Source organism: Ranitomeya variabilis, chromosome 1, assembly GCF_051348905.1.
Source record: "Ranitomeya variabilis isolate aRanVar5 chromosome 1, aRanVar5.hap1, whole genome shotgun sequence".
Classification (NCBI taxonomy): Eukaryota; Metazoa; Chordata; class Amphibia; order Anura; family Dendrobatidae; genus Ranitomeya; species Ranitomeya variabilis.
In genome coordinates this window covers 846618285-846638706 of record NC_135232.1, presented here as the reverse complement: position 1 = coordinate 846638706, position 20422 = coordinate 846618285, and the positions used below count along the sequence as shown (strand labels likewise).

General features: G+C 45.0%; 2 protein-coding genes across 2 annotated transcripts in view; one reads left to right on the top strand and one right to left on the bottom strand.

Annotated features, from left to right (window-relative positions):
- The window catches only part of SPARCL1 (SPARC like 1), a 29688-nt gene extending 24845 nt beyond the window's left edge, over positions 1–4843 (bottom strand). The window contains exons 1-3 of the mRNA XM_077261526.1: positions 4778–4843; positions 3279–3337; positions 745–789 (exon numbers count right to left, since the gene is read on the bottom strand). Coding sequence (XP_077117641.1) covers positions 745–789; positions 3279–3326 — 93 coding nt within the window. The 5' untranslated portion in view covers positions 3327–3337; positions 4778–4843. The remainder of the gene's footprint in view (positions 1–744; positions 790–3278; positions 3338–4777) is intronic.
- The window catches only part of LOC143774074 (uncharacterized), a 133336-nt gene that overhangs the window by 25459 nt on the left and 87455 nt on the right, over positions 1–20422 (top strand). The window lies entirely within an intron of this gene.

Genomic DNA, 20422 nt, shown 5'->3' with positions numbered 1-20422 from the left:
GTGTAAAGGACTATATGTAAGCCGGTGATTTGTAACCTGGCTTACGGTGCGGTTTATGACTTGAAAATAAATCGTATGGACTGATTTGTGTTGAAAATTCGTGCCCGTGTGCTTGATTCCCGTGCCAAGCGAGTAATCCCCTACCCGTTAGTGAGTGCAATCTTACAATATATATTGTGATTTGACACTTAAAACTCATCAGCCATTCAGTGCTTAACGCTAATAGGCACCTTAATGTAAAAATACAAAAATTCAAGATGTTCAGAATGTATCAGTCTATATTACATGCACACATCTACCTATATACATCTGAACTGGAGAGATCAATAACAGTGAAGAAAATCAGAGTCAGCGTGTTATCTAGCATTGGTAAAAGGGGTAAGAACATTAGGATCCTGCTTCACACCTTCAGGATCACTGAAAGGCTGTACAGGGGAGGAGATGATAGTAAAATGCTATTTTTTCTGCTCCCACTCTACCAGTCTCCTTTACACAGACACAGAACCAAGACCAGAGATTGACTATAAAAGAGCAATGCACTTCCAATATTGATGTATTGAATATTGATTGTAGTATCATTTTAGAGAAAGATGAGATTCCTGGGACTTAAGCCTAAGATCTTTGCAATAACCCTCTTATTACTCGGCAGTAAAAGGGTTAAAGGTGAATTGTACATTGCTGCTCTTCTCTGTACAGTATGTTTGTATCTCAAGATGCAAAATTGACTTAGTGATTTTGATTTACCTTGGATTCAGAAGTCAAACCATGCTCCCTTATTAATGATGCTCCCTAGAAAGAAAAACAGAAAATAGAACTTAGTGTGTTTTTAACACTTATTAAATCCCACACTATTAATTAAAAGCAAACCTGTTACAGAGAACATGCTGCAAAAAATACAATGAGCGCTTATACGACTCTTCCTATGAACTTTTCCTCTAAGACTAATGGCTGGTAGCTGTTGCTTTAAAGCAGACGTGGGGAACATTAGGCCTCAGGGCCATTTACGGCCCTTGATGACCTTTTATCAGGCCCCCCCGAGCAGATTCTCAGAGACCACATTCTTGGGCAGGGAGGTGTATTTTGGTTACAACCAGCTCATTAATTTCTTCTTGCTCTGTTAGCACACACACAGTGTTCACTACTGAACACTGAAGGGCATGCAATGAAAGATTACGTCCTGAAACCAGTGCCAGAGTCAGGAGGTACTTTGTGGGTGGAGTTAGTACGGCCCCTGAAGGATGGTATAAATATCCAAATGGCCCTTGGCAGAAAACAGATTACCCACTCCTGCTTTAAAGAGAATGTCATCCCTTAAATACCATTTTAGAGTCTGGAAAATTATAAAATACTAAAACAAACATTAATTTCCTTTTGACTCACCACTCCGGTGTCACTGTTTGTCATGTTGTCTCATTTATCAGTTATGTGACCACTGCAGTCCATCACTGGCCTCAGCTGCCATGTGCTACATGGAAAATGTCACAAATAGGGCCAAAGCAAATGTAGTTAGTGACTGACTGGTGCAACATCATCACTTCCATTATCGACAAGGCCCAATGAGTGGTGATGCTGGAGTGAGTCATGCTTATTTTATTGTATTAGAATTCCCTACTTTTTGCCCAATTTTAAAAAGTCCTGGAAAAATCCTTAACTCGATGCGTTGGCAGAGGATAATGAGCCATGTATCAGAAAAGCTGAGCTGCTTCATCTTGCGCACAGTGCTCAGAAGGGAAAATACTTGTGTCTGGCTAAAAGAACATACTTGAGGATATCTACTGTACGCCCCTATCACTATACTGGGCCCGGAGACTTTCCCTATCAAAAGTGTGCAAACAACTGTGCTTGTAAAGGCATACATATATCAAGAGCAATACACAAGGGGTGTAGCAATACTCTTGTACACGGTGGTAATACACTTTATGTATAGCCGAACCACTGTGTACGAACACATTAATAATATACAATATTTACATTCTTAAAGGGGTTGGGGGTTGGGGAGAAGAAGGGAACAAATACATATTTACATCCCCTACAGAAGCATGAAATACTCTACAATTTCCTGGTAGACGGCTGCGCTGACTTTGGTCCTGATAAAACACAGTGGACCTACACCAGTAGCTCACATGGCTCCCGAAACTATCACTGATTGTGGAAACTTCACAATAGACCTCAAGCAGCTTGGATTGTGGCCTCTCCACTCTTCCTCCAGACTCTGGGACCTTGATTTCCAAATGAAATGCAAAATTTACTTTCATCTGAAAACAACACCTTGGCCCACTGAGCAACAGTCCATTTCTTTATCTCCTTGGCCCAGGTAAGATGCTTTTGGCGTTGTCTATTGGTCATGAGTGGCTTGACACAAGGAATGCGACACTTGTAGCCCATGTCCTGGACACATCTGTGTGTGGTGGCTCTTGAAGCAATGACTCCAGCACAAGCCCACTCTTTGTGAATCTCCCCTAAATTTTTTAATTGCCTTTTCTTAATAATCCTTTCAAGGCTGCGGTTATCCCGGTTGCTTATGCACCTTTTTTCTACCACACTTTTCCTTCCAGTCAACTTTCCATTAATATGCTTGGGTACAGCCCTCTGTGAACAGCCAGCTTTCCATCCTTGTGGAGTGTGTCAATGACTGCCTTCTGGACATCTGTCAAGTCAGCAGTCTTCCCCATGATTGTGGAGCCTACTGAAACAGACTAATGGACCTTTTTAAATGCTTAGGAACCCTTTGCAGGTGTTTTTTGTTAATTATTATAATTTACTGAGATAAGGACTTTTGGGTTTTCACTGGCTGTAAGCCATAATCATCAACATTAACACAAATAAACACTTGAAATAGATCACTCTGTTTGTAGTGACTCTCTAGAATATATGAGTTTCACATTTTGTATTGAAGAACTGAAATAAATTAACTTTTCGATGATATTCTAATTTTGTGAGAAGCACTTGTATGTGCATGCTCACCAAAGTTGAGCATGCAGGCATATGGGTTAGTTGGGTGGGAGAGTTGTCAACATGAAGAGTAATCAGCCAAAAGTTATCAAAGGTCTATAAGTCTCTTAAGGATATTAACCATATACCAGAGTGTCCTATTATAAATAGTATATGCATACAGTACACTTAGAAGGTTTGGAGAAGGTCTGCTACATAGATATGATATACCCAATAATAATAATAATATATGTTTCTAAAAAACATTAAACAGCTGCTAAATCTTTTACATTCAATTAGCTGAAATCTGAATTGTGCATACAATTAAATATGTTAAAAGTACTTACAGGTGATGTAAAACAGACAAGACTAGCCAGTAGGACAAAAGAATACATTTTTGCCACACCTGTTAAAAAACAATTACAATTATACTCTTGGTTATACTAATATCTGTGGAGAAAATCATACCTGTCAGCAGATTTCCTCCACTAAAAATGTATGCTTCAAACGTATAACTCTGCTAGTCAAATTGACATACACGACTACCAACCTCATATCAATAGCAAATATTTAAAAATGACTCTGACGCTTTTCAATCCCTCTTCAGTCCTAAAGTGCAGGCGTCTATCATTGATCTCTACCTCCCAATCACCTATTAACATCAATCTCCTTCCCACTCGTACTTCATCCAGTTCACTTTTCATCCACCACCCCGTCATAGAATGAGAAGTCGCTGGACTCCTCTTTCTAAAGTTGGTTAGAGGCCGTCAGCAAATATAGATGACCTCAATAGACTTGTTACCAGTCACTGCATCTAGCACATCACAGAGGAACCCCAGCCATCATCCTTTAAGCTTATAACCGGGATCTGGACATACTGTGGGGTCCCCATAGTTGCATCCATGGATTCACTTCTGCATTTGAGTGAGTCTGAGGCTAGAGTGGTCTTACTAGCTGGGTAAATAACTGTAAGGTCAGAATCAGGGATCAAATCAGGAGACAAGGATGAAGTCAGGGGGAGTACCAAGGACAATTATTTGTAGGTCAAAATCAGATGGGGTCGTAGTACAGACGTAGTCAAAGTCATTAGCTTGGTCAGAGTCAGGAACCGAGAATGTAAAAAGTCCTGGCAATCATGAAGTTATCTGGAAACTATGTCTATCAATTTCCATCAGAATGCTGGGAGTCTAAATAGGCTATGGTGCTGCACTATTGACCACAGCAGGGAGCTGATTTGGACACCACTCACACCCATTAGTCTGGCTTTGCGTAACCACAGGTCCAAACCACACCAGTATCTCTGGTAGGAAGAATTCTGCAACATCCAGAGATACTGACTGCTACCAGCAGAGTGAAAATGGCCCCTGGTGACACAAGCAGATGTTACTGGAGCAGGTCCAGGTAGAGACGTGACACTCTTTTCTTCTCGCCCTAATATCTGCACTTTTGACCCCATTCACATCTATTTCCTTCAGTAAATTTCACTAGCTGTCACTCCTCACCTAGGAAAGTATTTAATGTCTCCTTTATGGTCACAAATGGCAGTGGTTATGGATAGAACACTACCATCTAACAAACTTTGATGGTTCTCACGGTCTAATCTCTTACTAGTGTAACATCTCACTGATATTGATTTTACTGAACTGTGTTTGCTTCAACATATCTGCCATACACATCATTCAGATACAGTACTTAGTTTCCTTAAGATTCTGTCTTAGAACTGAATAGAGACTGTACAGATCTTTACACAGTCCTAAATAATAACGTTTTCTAATGAAATCCCTCCACAAAAAAAGTTTTAATGTATGATATGTTATGGAAAGTTTGAGAGTCTTAAAATGATTACCTTGGTCGCCAAGATCCAACACTGTAACCAGTCTGCGGCAGAAACCCAACTAATCATAGACCAGACAGGTTATCAGTCACAGTGATGCTAAATCCTATTCTTCTGATATTTGTCTGTTCGGCTGAAAAGTAATTGAAGTCCAGTGAGGCTGAAATTATGCTAGCCTGTCCCACACAACTGTTTATAGAGCAGTGCCATATTCCCAGACGAATGCTCCTCATTCACATGCTGTAGTGTCATGCGTAATAAATGGAAACCAATGCACCACTGACTAGTAGCTGAAGTTAGCATTGCAGTAATATATATGCAGAAATTATAAAACATAAAAGGAATAAGTCAGGACAATTTTACTACTGAAATTGTTGTTTAGGTCCTAGCGCAAAAATAAAATGATTTATCTTTTTTTAATAATATAATGTACCAGTGCTTACAATTCAAGTTTTAAAGCCTCAATCAAATTAGTCTTGCAGGGAATTGTGGGTGCAGCAATATACTCTCAAGGTACTGGTACCCCCCAATGCAATCTGCATTGGAAGATGACATGGATTATGCATCTCAATCCAGCTAAAAAAATATAATTCAGATGTACCAAAATACACTTTTGGCATGTATTATGTCAATTGGATACGTTAGCATTTGTATTTAAAACATTCTAACATTATGTTTTTCCAATTAGCATAAGATAATTCTATACATTCCATTGGGAAGACAAAAATAGCAACTGCTTATCATATTGAATAGGCATGTAACTCTGATGGAGATATGCCAGTCTTGATGAGTGCAGTGATGATTAAAGCAAAAATTTGATAGGTAAAATATGAATATTTATTAACGAGTAAAAGACCAGAGTGAACAAGTGAAAAACCAAAACCAAACTAATACAGCACCAGAACCACTAAAAGCACATTTCTGCTGTGGGTCATATTTTTACACAGAAACCTCCTAGGGAAACAATATGGCTATCATCCTACTGAACATCCTTCAAGCATTTTATAGTTACCACAAATGAATATGATATATCCATAATTCAGGGAGATATTACGCTCCTGTGGGTTGCCAGCTACCAAAACTTTTGCAATTTTACCCACAGATGTGAAAATGCTCCCCGATCAGGGATACATGGATTCTGTAAAACTAGTAAATGTAGTACAGATGGAGCACATGATGAAAGAATTGAAACCTGTGCATTTAACACCCACTGTATGTGCCAGTGGAGACATACAGAGATACATGTGCTTTCCCAAATAGTTATCCAACATTGACAGCTACCTGATAATTAGTCCATGTACACACTTCATGTCTGCTCTTCATCAGATAACCTACTTCCATTTCCTGTTCACAGCGGGGATGCAGGCAGGGATCCAATGCCCCCAGCCTTTAATCTGTATAACTATGTATGACATGTACCTTAATGAGGAATATCTCCCACGTTGTGCCCTTTAATAATAATTGTACCTAGCCTACACAAAATGTGTATACTATCTGCCCTTATTAACCATAACCACCATACTGTATTCTGTTATTAGCAATAACCTCCAAACCTGCACCTGGCAGCGATACGCGTGGGGTTTCTCCTCTCACCCCCATCCCTTTGAGACCACATGTTCATTTTATGTGAGCTTTTCAGTGAGTGGATCAGGCAGCTGATATCACAGTGATTGGTGCTTCCTATTCTCCCTTATTATAGGGTTTAATCAGTCTGATCATTTCTCTTTCCTGCTGCTCAGTCAGGTAGTATATTTACCTCTGCTTCATTGGACCTGACGTATATCTATTATAACCTAGCAATACATGTTCCCAGGGTTTTGCATTGTGATTATATATTAGATGGGCTCTTTTTTTCTGCTCACATGTGTTGCCTATTATTCTTGATGATATATCCTTTCTGTTGAATGACTGTTGTTATATTGGGATATGTACCTACTGAGTGCGGCCATTGGACACACATTCACAGTTTACAGTACGGTTTCTGGTCTCTCAGGGGATTTTTTCGAGCTCCATTTTGGAGCCTGGCACTACATACTCCTTATATGGGTTATGCCTAGGGGGTGTTTCATTACCATGACTCATTTTTGTTTTTAAATGGTTTTAATCTTTGTAGTGTTTTCAGGTGTTCAAATAACATTTATTTTATATATTCATCTATATCGTGTTGGTGTGCACACCATGATTTGTTTAGTCTTTTTTCTTCTGTACCTTTAACGAGCCTTGTCACATGACTCAGCATAAAAGCCAAAATCAGAATCTCAATTGGCAAACACTGTGTTTCGGGGTACTGCCATGGCACTACTCGGCCCCAGTGGATAACATAATAATATGAGAATATGAGAATATCTGTTTACAGAAGTTTTCAGATACATACTTCACATTTCACATATACAAAGTTGACACGCTGGGAACGTCAGAGCCGTTCTGTGTAGTATCAGCGCTGTGCATCAGCCCAGTCGCTGGTGTTCTGCATTAGATCTGCTCTATCAGCAGTTATAAGTAACATTTGTAGCCTTGTTCTCCACAAAGGCATAGATAGAAAAAAAAGTACAGTAGCAAATATAAGACATTGCAGAATGTTTTCTGGTAAAATATATTGCTTCCTACTAGTTGCCAGCAGGTGGCACACTGGCAATACAACATGAAGGCAAGTAGTTGTTGCTGAGCCAGGTAACTAGTCCTCTACATGATCTTATGTATGATTCTGATATATTCATATTGAGGCATTATACTGTGTCTGTGGGGGCATAACACTGTCTCACGACATTATATGGGAGCATAACACTGTGGGGGCATCATGCTGGGTCAGTGGTGGCACTATACTGTGTTGGGGTATCATATCGGGAGCATAATGCTGCAAGGAGGCATCATGTTGGGGCAGATTTTTGCTCACATTGGTGACTTATTTTCCAACTATTATAACCCATGTGTTTTCTATGGTATTAATATTTAGGCTTACATTATGGAATAACCTTCTGTGCGTGCACTTTCTTTTGTCTGCTATTATTATGTTTGTTATTCCATCAATAAAGATTTACCTTTTACTATTTGTCCTGTAAACTAATGCGGAGCGCCCCCACACCGCCGCAGGGCCGAGGGGTACCCGGAGCCGGGCCTCTGGGATCTCAGTCCTGGGGTTGTCACGGTGGCTAGACCCGGTCCGTTGCCCTGTCTGTCAGTGGGGGACATCCGTTGTAAATAGGTGCTGTTAACGGTGGTGTAGCGGTGCAGTTGTGGGGTGCAGGTCGCGGTAAATAACGAGGACACCAGGTTGCAGTCTCTTTACCTCTTTACTGGAGATCTCTCGGTCCTCAGTCCGGAATCCGGCTCACCAGGCTGCGCAAGTCCGGCCGGTCCAATGGCACCTCCAGAGTTCTCCTCACAGGTGGAAATCAGTGCCTTCCTTCTTAGCGCTTTGTGTTGTAGTCCTTCCCTGCTGTGCTTACGGAAAGTACCCCACAACTGTTGTGTCTGTTTCTTAAGTTCCCTCACAACTCGATTAACTGATCTTCTGCTAATCTTCCGTCCCTTCCTGATGTTACAGTAAGAACGGCACCCGTTTGTTAGGTAGGCCTGGAGTTCTTCCGGGACCCTAGAGACGCCCCTCTCCCGCAATTGCCCCCCAAGACTTCATAGGTGATATGTGGTAGACAGCTCGCCTGAGACTGACTGTCCTGCCGCTGTTTGGAGTATGGCTTAAAGCTGTATATTATTCCACTCCCTCGGCGTTCCGGCCACCGGTAATGCGCCTCAGCAAGGTGCTGCCTCTTTCAACAAAACCCCTGCTGGTATTCTCCTTCTGCTTGATTTCGTTTCTCACTCAGCACAATCTATCTCGCTTCTAATCCTTTCTTAGGGCACCGCCGCTATTCTGAGCAGGCACGGTCCCGTTACGTTCTTTCAATGCCAAGCCTCTGCCAGGATCCCACCCCTGGCAGAGACCCCACTGTCTCTTCCTCCACAACACCCTCTCTCACTAGGTGTTGCTTCGTTCGATCCAGTCAGCTTTCTCTACTAACTTCCTGCCTGACCCCCAGTTTACCCACTATGGTGGGGAGTGGCCTAATGAATAGCACCCTTAGCTCCCCCCGGAGGCCCAGCTGTGAAACATATTGGTGTCTGTGATACCTGATTGGAGGAACTCCTTCAGTGCCATCGAACGCACCATGGCTCCCCTTAGTGGCGGAGCCACAGTACTGCAACGACCAGGACTCTGGGGCGCTGCACTCCCACCTGGTTAAACGCAGTACTCCGGGACTGGGAAGAAAACAACAATACAGGTTAGCAAAAAGACATACAAATTTGTTGAGTGCAAAACAATAAGCATACTTGAACAGGCTTCCCTTTATGGGAGGTGAGGACACTTTAACGTTACAAAACATAATCAAATATCATAGCAACAGGCTACAATTAACTCTCATTACCCAACCGGGTATTCTACTAAGTGCAAATGCTGGAACAATAAATTAACATTGCCTTTAGGAAACATACACTCTTAGTTTACCAAAGGCCTTCCTATAATCACATTACAGGGCAAGGTAACTTCACATTCTCCTACTTTGAACCTGCAGGACCGCCTGTCCCTATGGCACCAGACCTACTGCCTCTCCTTTCTTTTACAGGACCGCCCTGTTCAGCCAGGGCCTACTGCCTTTCTCTACTATACATAGTATAGACATAACATTCCTTTCAATTTGAGAGCATGGAGCCCACTCTGCTTGGCTCCTATAAAGACTCACTCACTAACCCCTACGGGTCTACTTTCTGTCCTTAGTAACGAACTAACTTTCTATGGGGACGCAGGGTTTACCTTCTATCCTCACCTTCGTTATTACTTCTTTACTTTTAGTTAAACGGAACTCTACATCTACCCCTACGGGCTTTCTGCATCTTTCTCTTCAAAGAACATTATCTAGGTTTCACATTTTAAACAAATTAAACACACATAACTTTTCCATGAAAAACAGTTACATTTTCTTCAAAGCATTATCTCGACATTACTGTTCTAAAACAGTATCACTTTCAAGTTCAATTCTAACCTCCCCTTTAAGAGGAGATCAAGTCTTTCTGAGGTAGCTCTTCTTCTCAGCCTACCAGTCCATGCAAAGGCTCCGGAATGGTATCTTCGCAAAATGTCTTTAAACAAAACCAGTAGGAAGCACCTTTAAGAAGGTGCAAACTATTTACAAGAAAGTTCAAATCATGCACAGTCCATGATTTCGCAGTTTGTGTAACTTTGTGCAAAACTTCAAGAAAACAACAATAGTGACCCCGGGTCAACAAAGGGGTCACCTTTTTTTAAAGTTTACCCTGGACGGGTTTAGCAGCAACTTAAAGAACAAACAGTAACTATTTACATTTTAGAAGCAATAAAATCTTACTGGGGTTCTGCGGGAGGCGACCTCTTATCCGGCCTCACCAGGCCAACAGATCGCGCTGGTGAGCCAGGACGCCTGTTGTGAATTTGCTTTTTGCTCCCTCTAGTGGTTACTAGTTTTTTGACTCTGGTTTTTCTGTCATTCCTTTTATCCGCACCTGGGTCGTTAGTTAGGGGTGTTGCTATATAAGCTCCCTAGACCTTCAGTTCAATGCCTGGCAACGTAGTTATCAGAGCTAGTCTGCTGTGCTCTTGTCTACTGATCCTGGTTCCAGTTATATCAGCTAAGTCTGCCTTTTGCTTTTTGCTATTTGTTTTGGTTTTGTATTTTTGTCCAGCTTGTTCCAAACCTATATCCTGACCTTTGCTGGAAGCTCTAGGGGGCTGGTGTTCTCCCCCCGGACCGTTAGACGGTTCGGGGGTTCTTGAATTTCCAGTGTGGATTTTGATAGGGTTTTTGTTGACCATATAAGTTACCTTTCTTTATTCTGCTATCAGTAAGCGGGCCTCTCTGTGCTAAACCTGGTTCATTTCTGTGTTTGTCATTTCCTCTTACCTCACCGTTATTATTTGTGGGGGGCTTCTATCCAGCTTTGGGGTCCCCTTCTCTGGAGGCAAGAAAGGTCTTTTGTTTTCCTCTACTAGGGGTAGCTAGATTCTCCGGCTGGAGCGTGTCATCTAGAATCAACGTAGGAATGATCCCCGGCTACTTCTAGTGTTGGCGTTAGGAGTAGATATATGGTCAACCCAGTTACCACTGCCCTATGAGCTGGATTTTTGTATTCTGCAGACTTCCACGTACCTCTGAGACCCTCGCCATTGGGGTCATAACAGTTTGCCAGGCCAGTATTAAATGTTTAATGCGTTGCAGAAGAGGGATTATAAGAAAGAAGATTCTGAGTTTTTTTTTTTTTTATCTTTCTTCTTCCCCTTTACCTCAGAGTGGCTATGCTTGCTGCAGACATGAATGTCCAGACCTTGATTACAAGTGTGGACCAGCTGGCTACTCGTGTGCAGGGCATACAAGACTATGTTATCAGAAATCCTAGGTCAGAACCTAAAATACCGATTCCTGAACTGTTTTCCGGAGACAGGTTTAAGTTTAGGAATTTTGTGAATAATTGTAAATTGTTTTTGTCCCTGAGACCCTGTTCATCTGGAGACTCTGCTCAGCAAGTAAAAATAGTTATTTCGTTCTTACGGGGCGACCCTCAGGATTGGGCTTTTTCGCTGGCGCCAGGAGATCCGGCATTGGCTGATATTGATGCGTTTTTTCTGGCGCTCGGTTTACTTTATGAGGAACCCAATCTTGAGATTCAGGCAGAAAAGGCCTTGCTGGCTATGTCTCAGGGGCAGGACGAGGCTGAAGTGTATTGCCAAAAATTTCGGAAATGGTCCGTGCTGACACATTGGAACGAGTGTGCACTGGCCGCTAATTTTAGAAATGGCCTATCTGAAGCCATTAAGAATGTTATGGTGGGTTTTCCCATTCCCACAGGTCTCAATGATACTATGGCACTGGCTATTCAAATTGACCGGCGGTTGCGGGAGCGCAAAACCGCAAATTCCCTCATGGTGTTGTCTGAACAGACACCTAATTCGGTGCAATGTGATAGAAAAACCGCAAATTCCCTCATGGTGTTGTCTGAACAGACACCTGATTTAATGCAATGTGATAGAATCCTGACTAGAAATGAGCGGAAAATTCATAGACGCCGGAATGGCTTGTGCTACTACTGTGGTGATTCTACACATGTTATCTCAGCATGCTCTAAACGTATAGCTAAGGTTGTTAGTCCTGTCACCGTTGGTAATTTGCAACCTAAATTTATTCTGTCTGTAACTTTGATTTGCTCACTGTCGTCTTATCCTGTCATGGCGTTTGTAGATTCAGGTGCTGCCCTGAGTCTTATGGATCTGTCATTTGCTAAGCACTGTGGTTTTACTCTTGAACCATTAGAAAATCCTATTCCTCTTAGGGGTATTGATGCTACGCCATTGGCAGCAAATAAACCGCAGTATTGGACACAGGTTATCATGTGCATGACTCCTGAACACCGCGAGGTGATACGTTTCCTGGTTTTACATAAAATGCATGATTTGGTTGTTTTAGGGCTGCCATGGTTACAGACCCATAATCCAGTCCTGGACTGGAAGGCTATGTCAGTCTCAAGTTGGGGCTGTCGTGGTATTCATGGGGATTCCCTGCCTGTGTCTATTGCTTCTTCTACGCCTTCGGAAGTTCCGGAGTATTTGTCTGATTATCAGGATGTCTTCAGTGAGTCTGAGTCCAGTGCACTGCCTCCTCATAGGGACTGTGACTGTGCTATAGATTTGATCCCAGGCAGTAAGTTTCCTAAGGGAAGACTGTTTAATCTGTCGGTACCTGAACATACCGCTATGCGTTCATATATCAAGGAGTCTCTGGAGAAAGGACATATTCGTCCGTCTTCTTCCCCCCTTGGTGCGGGATTCTTTTTTGTGGCAAAAAAGGACGGATCTTTGAGACCTTGTATTGATTATCGGCTTTTAAATAAGATCACTGTCAAATTTCAGTATCCTTTACCGCTGTTGTCTGACTTGTTTGCCCGGATTAAAGGTGCCAAGTGGTTCACCAAGATAGACCTTCGTGGTGCGTACAACCTTGTGCGCATTAAGCAAGGTGATGAATGGAAAACCGCATTCAATACGCCCGAAGGTCATTTTGAGTACTTGGTGATGCCTTTTGGGCTCTCCAATGCGCCTTCAGTTTTTCAGTCCTTTATGCATGACATTTTCCGGAAGTATCTGGATAAATTTTTGATTGTTTATCTGGATGATATTTTGGTTTTTTCTGATGATTGGGATTCGCATGTGGAGCAGGTCAGGTTGGTCTTTAAAATTTTGCGTGAAAATTCTTTGTTTGTCAAGGGCTCAAAGTGTCTCTTTGGTGTACAGAAGGTTCCCTTTTTGGGGTTCATTTTTTCCCCTTCTGCTGTGGAGATGGACCCAGTCAAGGTCCGAGCTATTCTTGATTGGACTCAGCCCTCGTCGGTTAAGAGTCTTCAGAAGTTCTTGGGTTTCGCTAACTTCTACCGTCGTTTTATCGCTAATTTTTCTAGCATTGTGAAACCGTTGACGGATATGACCAAGAAGGGCTCCGATGTAGCTAACTGGGCTCCTGCTGCCGTGGAGGCTTTCCAGGAGTTGAAGCGCCGGTTTACTTCGGCGCCTGTTTTGTGCCAGCCCGATGTCTCACTTCCCTTTCAGGTTGAGGTGGATGCTTCAGAGATTGGAGCAGGGGACGTTTTGTCGCAGAGAGGCCCTGGTTGCTCTGTTATGAAACCTTGTGCCTTTTTCTCCAGGAAGTTTTCGCCTGCCGAGCGAAATTATGATGTGGGCAATCGGGAGTTGTTGGCCATGAAATGGGCATTTGAGGAGTGGCGTCATTGGCTCGAGGGTGCTAAGCATCGTGTGGTGGTCTTGACTGATCACAAAAATCTGATGTATCTCGAGTCTGCTAAACGCCTTAATCCGAGACAGGCCCGCTGGTCATTGTTTTTCTCCCGCTTTGATTTTGTTGTCTCGTATTTACCAGGTTCAAAGAATGTGAAGGCCGATGCTCTTTCTAGGAGCTTTGTGCCTGATGCTCCTGGAGTCGCTGATCCTGTTGGTATTCTTAAAGATGGAGTTATCTTGTCAGCTATTTCTCCGGATCTGCGACGTGTGTTGCAGAGATTTCAGGCTGATAGGCCTGAGTCTTGTCCACCTGACAGACTGTTTGTCCCGGATAAATGGACCAGCAGAGTCATTTCCGAGGTTCATTCCTCGGTGTTGGCAGGTCACCCGGGAATTTTTGGCACCAGAGATCTGGTGGCCAGGTCCTTTTGGTGGCCTTCCTTGTCAAGGGATGTGCGGTCATTTGTGCAGTCCTGTGGGACTTGTGCTCGAGCTAAGCCTTGCTGTTCTCGTGCCAGCGGTTTGCTCTTGCCCTTGCCTGTCCCGAAGAGACCTTGGACACATATCTCCATGGATTTCATTTCTGATCTTCCGCTATCTCAGGGCATGTCCGTTATCTGGGTGATATGTGATCGCTTCTCCAAGATGGTCCATTTGGTTCCTTTGCCTAAGCTGCCTTCCTCTTCCGATCTGGTTCCTGTGTTTTTCCAGAACGTGGTTCGTTTGCACGGCATCCCTGAGAATATTGTGTCAGACAGAGGATCCCAGTTCGTTTCTAGGTTCTGGCGATCCTTTTGTAGTAGGATGGGCATTGATTTGTCGTTTTCGTCTGCTTTCCATCCTCAGACTAATGGACAGACGGAGCGAACCAATCAGACTTTGGAGGCTTATTTGAGGTGTTTTGTCTCTGCTGATCAGGACGATTGGGTGACATTCTTGCCGTTGGCTGAGTTTGCCCTTAATAATCGGGCTAGTTCCGCCACCTTGGTTTCGCCTTTTTTCTGCAACTCTGGTTTCCATCCTCGCTTTTCTTCGGGTCATGTGGAGCCTTCTGACTGTCCTGGGGTGGATTCTGTGGTAGATAGGTTGCAGCGGATCTGGAATCATGTGGTGGACAACTTGAAGTTGTCACAGGAGAGGGCTCAGCGCTTTGCCAACCGCCGCCGCGGTGTGGGTCCCCGACTACGCGTTGGGGATTTGGTATGGCTTTCTTCCCGCTTTGTTCCTATGAAGGTCTCCTCTCCCAAATTTAAACCTCGTTTTATTGGGCCTTACAAGATATTGGAAATCCTTAATCCTGTATCTTTTCGTCTGGATCTTCCTGTGTCGTTTGCTATTCACAATGTATTTCATAGGTCCTTGTTGCGGCGGTGCATTGTGCCTGTAGTTCCTTCTGCTGAGCCTCCTGCTCCGGTGTTGGTTGAGGGCGAGTTGGAGTACGTGGTGGAGAAGATCTTGGATTCTCGCCTCTCCAGGCGGAGGCTTCAGTACCTGGTCAAGTGGAAGGGCTATGGTCAGGAGGATAATTCCTGGGTGGTCGCCTCTGATGTTCATGCGGCCGATTTAGTTCGTGCCTTTCATGCCGCTCATCCTGATCGCCCTGGTGGTCGTGGTGAGGGTTCGGTGACCCCTCACTAAGGGGGGGGTACTGTTGTGAATTTGCTTTTTGCTCCCTCTAGTGGTTACTAGTTTTTTGACTCTGGTTTTTCTGTCATTCCTTTTATCCGCACCTGGGTCGTTAGTTAGGGGTGTTGCTATATAAGCTCCCTAGACCTTCAGTTCAATGCCTGGCAACGTAGTTATCAGAGCTAGTCTGCTGTGCTCTTGTCTACTGATCCTGGTTCCAGTTATATCAGCTAAGTCTGCCTTTTGCTTTTTGCTATTTGTTTTGGTTTTGTATTTTTGTCCAGCTTGTTCCAAATCTATATCCTGACCTTTGCTGGAAGCTCTAGGGGGCTGGTGTTCTCCCCCCGGACCGTTAGACGGTTCGGGGGTTCTTGAATTTCCAGTGTGGATTTTGATAGGGTTTTTGTTGACCATATAAGTTACCTTTCTTTATTCTGCTATCAGTAAGCGGGCCTCTCTGTGCTAAACCTGGTTCATTTCTGTGTTTGTCATTTCCTCTTACCTCACCGTTATTATTTGTGGGGGGCTTCTATCCAGCTTTGGGGTCCCCTTCTCTGGAGGCAAGAAAGGTCTTTTGTTTTCCTCTACTAGGGGTAGCTAGATTCTCCGGCTGGAGCGTGTCATCTAGAATCAACGTAGGAATGATCCCCGGCTACTTCTAGTGTTGGCGTTAGGAGTAGATATATGGTCAACCCAGTTACCACTGCCCTATGAGCTGGATTTTTGTATTCTGCAGACTTCCACGTACCTCTGAGACCCTCGCCATTGGGGTCATAACAGACGCCGTTCCGGTCCCAGCAGTGATAAAATCCCTCGCCGGGAGGTCCTCCTTACTGGCAGACGCACACGTCCCTCCGGGGCACGGCAAGGCTGGGCTTCTCGGGGTTCCGCGGGGCCGGGCTCTGCTGCTTTCCCCACTGAATCAGCTCCTTCCGGTGTTCCGGCAGCAGCCTGGAGGGCAATGCATCGCTGCACGCCTCGCGCCATCCAGCCAGCCTCTCCCGCAGCCCTCCTCCAACGAGTGTAGGTGACGGCATCACCTGGCTCCAGATCGCGAGCGATCCTCCCGCTGCAAGGCTCCACCTCCTCCCGGTCTACGCGGACCTGTATCGGCTCCCCGATCTCTTGGATTACTCCCCTTCCGCACTGGGGATTAAAGGCCACCACCACACCCCAGTGTGATGGCGGGATCTCCGGAGCACTAACTAGGTCGACCGGTTCTGTAGGATGGGGCCGGCTCCGCCACGCTGCTATCAGACGCCGTAAATGTTCGGCGTCCGGCATGATCTTCAGGCCCGGCGCTGGTAGCGTACCTTCAGCCGCGGCCAGGTGAGGAGCAACAGGAGACAACCTGATCTCTGTGGGCTGGTCTAGCCGGGTAAGTACGCGGGCATCGGCCTTCAGCCGGCGAGCTAGCTGTCGGGCCTCGGCTGCAGCCACACATTCTTCAGCCAGCGGCAAAGGGGGTCGGCCCATCGGTGACTCTGTGAGGGTCAGATCCCGCAGCGCTGGCGTTTCTGGGGCTTTCTCAGGTTGCGCAGCCTCAGGCCGGACCGGGTCAGCCCCGCGTGGTGCTCCTGGTGCCGCCATCTTTGCCTCCTTTTCCGCGTCTTCGTCCCGCGGTCTCTTCCGTGGGCGGCCCCGTCCCCATGGTCTCCACCCTCCGGGCAGGATCAGGAGGCGGACCTCTGCTGTTGACGGGCACGTCCTCAGCACACAGAAATGTTTAGACTGGGCGGCCATTGCTGTTCGCGCTCTCCAACTTGTCTACGCCCACTCCACGCCCCTCTTCTCTTCCTGCGCTCTCCTCAGCGCTGCAATGGCGGCGGATTTTGGCGGCAAATGGCACAACACAGTCTTTTCAATAAAGTTACAGTTCATGCACAACAAATCACAGTCTCTAGGCACACATGACCTGATTCTTCAGGCTTAAGTAGATCCTGTTCGTGACGCCAAGTTGCGGAGCGCCCCCACACCGCCGCAGGGCCGAGGGGTACCCGGAGCCGGGCCTCTGGGATCTCAGTCCTGGGGTTGTCACGGTGGCTAGACCCGGTCCGTGGCCCTGTCTGTCAGTGGGGGACGTCCGTTGTAAATAGGTGCTGTTAACGGTGGTGTAGCGGTGCAGTTGTGGGGTGCAGGTCGCGGTAAATAACGAGGACACCAGGTTGCAGTCTCTTTACCTCTTTACTGGAGATCTCTCGGTCCTCAGTCCGGAATCCGGCCCACCAGGCTGCGCAAGTCCGGCCGGTCCAATGGCACCTCCAGAGTTCTCCTCACAGGTGGAAATCAGTGCCTTCCTTCTTAGCGCTTTGTGTTGTAGTCCTTCCCTGCTGTGCTTACGGAAAGTACCCCACAACTGTTGTGTCTGTTTCTTAAGTTCCCTCACAACTCGATTAACTGATCTTCTGCTAATCTTCCGTCCCTTCCTGATGTTACAGTAAGAACGGCACCCGTTTGTCAGGTAGGCCTGGAGTTCTTCCGGGACCCTAGAGACGCCCCTCTCCCGCAATTGCCCCCCAAGACTTCATAGGTGATATGTGGTAGACAGCTCGCCTGAGACTGACTGTCCTGCCGCTGTTTGGAGTATGGCTTAAAGCTGTATATTATTCCACTCCCTCGGCGTTCCGGCCACCGGTAATGCGCCTCAGCAAGGTGCTGCCTCTTTCAACAAAACCCCTGCTGGTATTCTCCTTCTGCTTGATTTCGTTTCTCACTCAGCACAATCTATCTCGCTTCTAATCCTTTCTTAGGGCACCGCCGCTATTCTGAGCAGGCACGGTCCCGTTACGTTCTTTCAATGCCAAGCCTCTGCCAGGATCCCACCCCTGGCAGAGACCCCACTGTCTCTTCCTCCACAACACCCTCTCTCACTAGGTGTTGCTTCGTTCGATCCAGTCAGCTTTCTCTACTAACTTCCTGCCTGACCCCCAGTTTACCCACTATGGTGGGGAGTGGCCTAATGAATAGCACCCTTAGCTCCCCCCGGAGGCCCAGCTGTGAAACATATTGGTGTCTGTGATACCTGATTGGAGGAACTCCTTCAGTGCCATCGAACGCACCATGGCTCCCCTTAGTGGCGGAGCCACAGTACTGCAACGACCAGGACTCTGGGGCGCTGCACTAATGTGCCCACTTTGTCTGGCAAAGAATAAAATAAGCCAATACTCATCTCACTCCAGTGCATTCTACATCTAGCCTGTGTAAATGGCGAAGTAGGGAGCCAATAGTTCTCTGCTTCGACACAGTTGTTAATACTGATAAAAATATTATGGGTCATGCTGTCCACTGCTGGATCGGTCCATCTGGTATTTGATAGACTTGCCAGATGGCCAGTCAGACCCTGCCCAGGGGAATGTTGCTGAGGGTTACAGAGAGCTAGATTAAACCACAATAGTGTCATACATTACTAACTGCATACAGTGATTTATCCAACTTCAGACTATATTACAGCATTTAGATGGTTCTCTTGGGGTGGTGTGTTGTGTGTATGTAAAGGAAGGCTCAGAGGGTGGGACTGAGTGGGCTGTGGGATAGATGCTGCTCTGCTTCTTGAGAAATGTAGTCTAGAGGGTGTGTGTGTGTGTGTGTGTGTGTGTGTGTGTGTGTGTGTGTGTGTGTGTGTGTGTGTGTGTGTCAAAAATTAAGAGACCACTGCAAAATGTTCAGTTTATCTGATTTTTCTCTTTATATGTATAATTTTGAGTAAAATTTAAATTGTACTTTTATTCTATAAACTTCTGACATGTCTCCGAATTTCCAAGCAAGAAATTTTGTATTTTTTTTTTCTGACACAGAAAAATGATTAAAATTAAAAAAAGACCTAGTGCTTTCAGACCTCAAATAATGCAAAGAGAACAAGTTAATAATCATTTAGAAACAATAACACTAATGTTTTAACTCAGGAAGAGTTCAGAAATCAATATTTTGTGGAATAACCATGATTTTTAATCACAACTTTCATGCGTCTTGGCATGCTTTCCACCAGTCTTTCACACTGCTTCTGGCGAAAAAATTAAGCAGTTTTTCTTTGTTTGATGGCTTGTGACTATCCATCATTGTCTTGATTACATCGCAGAGGTTTTCAATGGGGTTCAGGTCTGGAGATTGGGCTGCACATGACAGGGATTTGATGTGGTGGTCTCTTAATTTTTGCAGAGCTGTGTATATATATACATATATATATGTATACTGTATATATGACATCCTATCATATACAGTGGGGCAAAAAAGTATTTAGTCATTCAGCAATAGTGCAAGTTCCACCACTTAAAAAGCTGAGAGGCGTCTGTAATTTACATCATAGGTAGACCTCAACTATGGGAGACAAACTGAGAAATAAAAATCCAGAAAATCACATTGTCTGTTTTTTTATCATTTTATTTGCATATTATGGTGGAAAATAAGTATTTGGTCAGAAACAAACAATCAAGATTTCTGGCTCTCACAGACCTGTAACTTCTTCATTAGAGTCTCCTCTTTCCTCCACTCATTACCTGTAGTAATGGCACCTGTTTAAACTTGTTATCAGTATAAAAAGACACCTGTGCACACCCTCAAACAGTCTGACTCCAAACTCCACTATGGTGAAGACCAAAGAGCTGTCAAAGGACACCAGAAACAAAATTGTAGCCCTGCACCAGGCTGGGAAGACTGAATCTGGAATAGCCAACCAGCTTGGAGTGAAGAAATCAACAGTGGGAGCAATAATTAGAAAATGGAAGACATTCAAGACCACTGATAATCTCCCTCGATCTGGGGCTCCACGCAAAATCCCACCCCGTGGGGTCAGAATGATCACAAGAACGGTGAGCAAAAATCCCAGAACCACGCGGGGGGACCTAGTGAATGAACTGCAGAGAGCTGGGACCAATGTAACAAGGCCTACCATAAGTAACACACTACGCCACCATGGACTCAGATCCTGCAGTGCCAGACGTGTCCCACTGCTTAAGCCAGTACATGTCCAGGCCCGTCTGAAGTTTGCTAGAGAGCATTTGGATGATCCAGAGGAGTTTTGGGAGAATGTCCTATGGTCTGATGAAACCAAACTGGAACTGTTTGGTAGAAACACAACTTGTCGTGTTTGGAGGAAAAAGAATACTGAGTTGCATCCATCAAACACCATACCTACTGTAAAGAATGGTGGTGGAAACATCATGCTTTGGGGCTGTTTCTCTGCAAAGGGGCCAGGACGACTGATCCGGGTTCATGAAAGA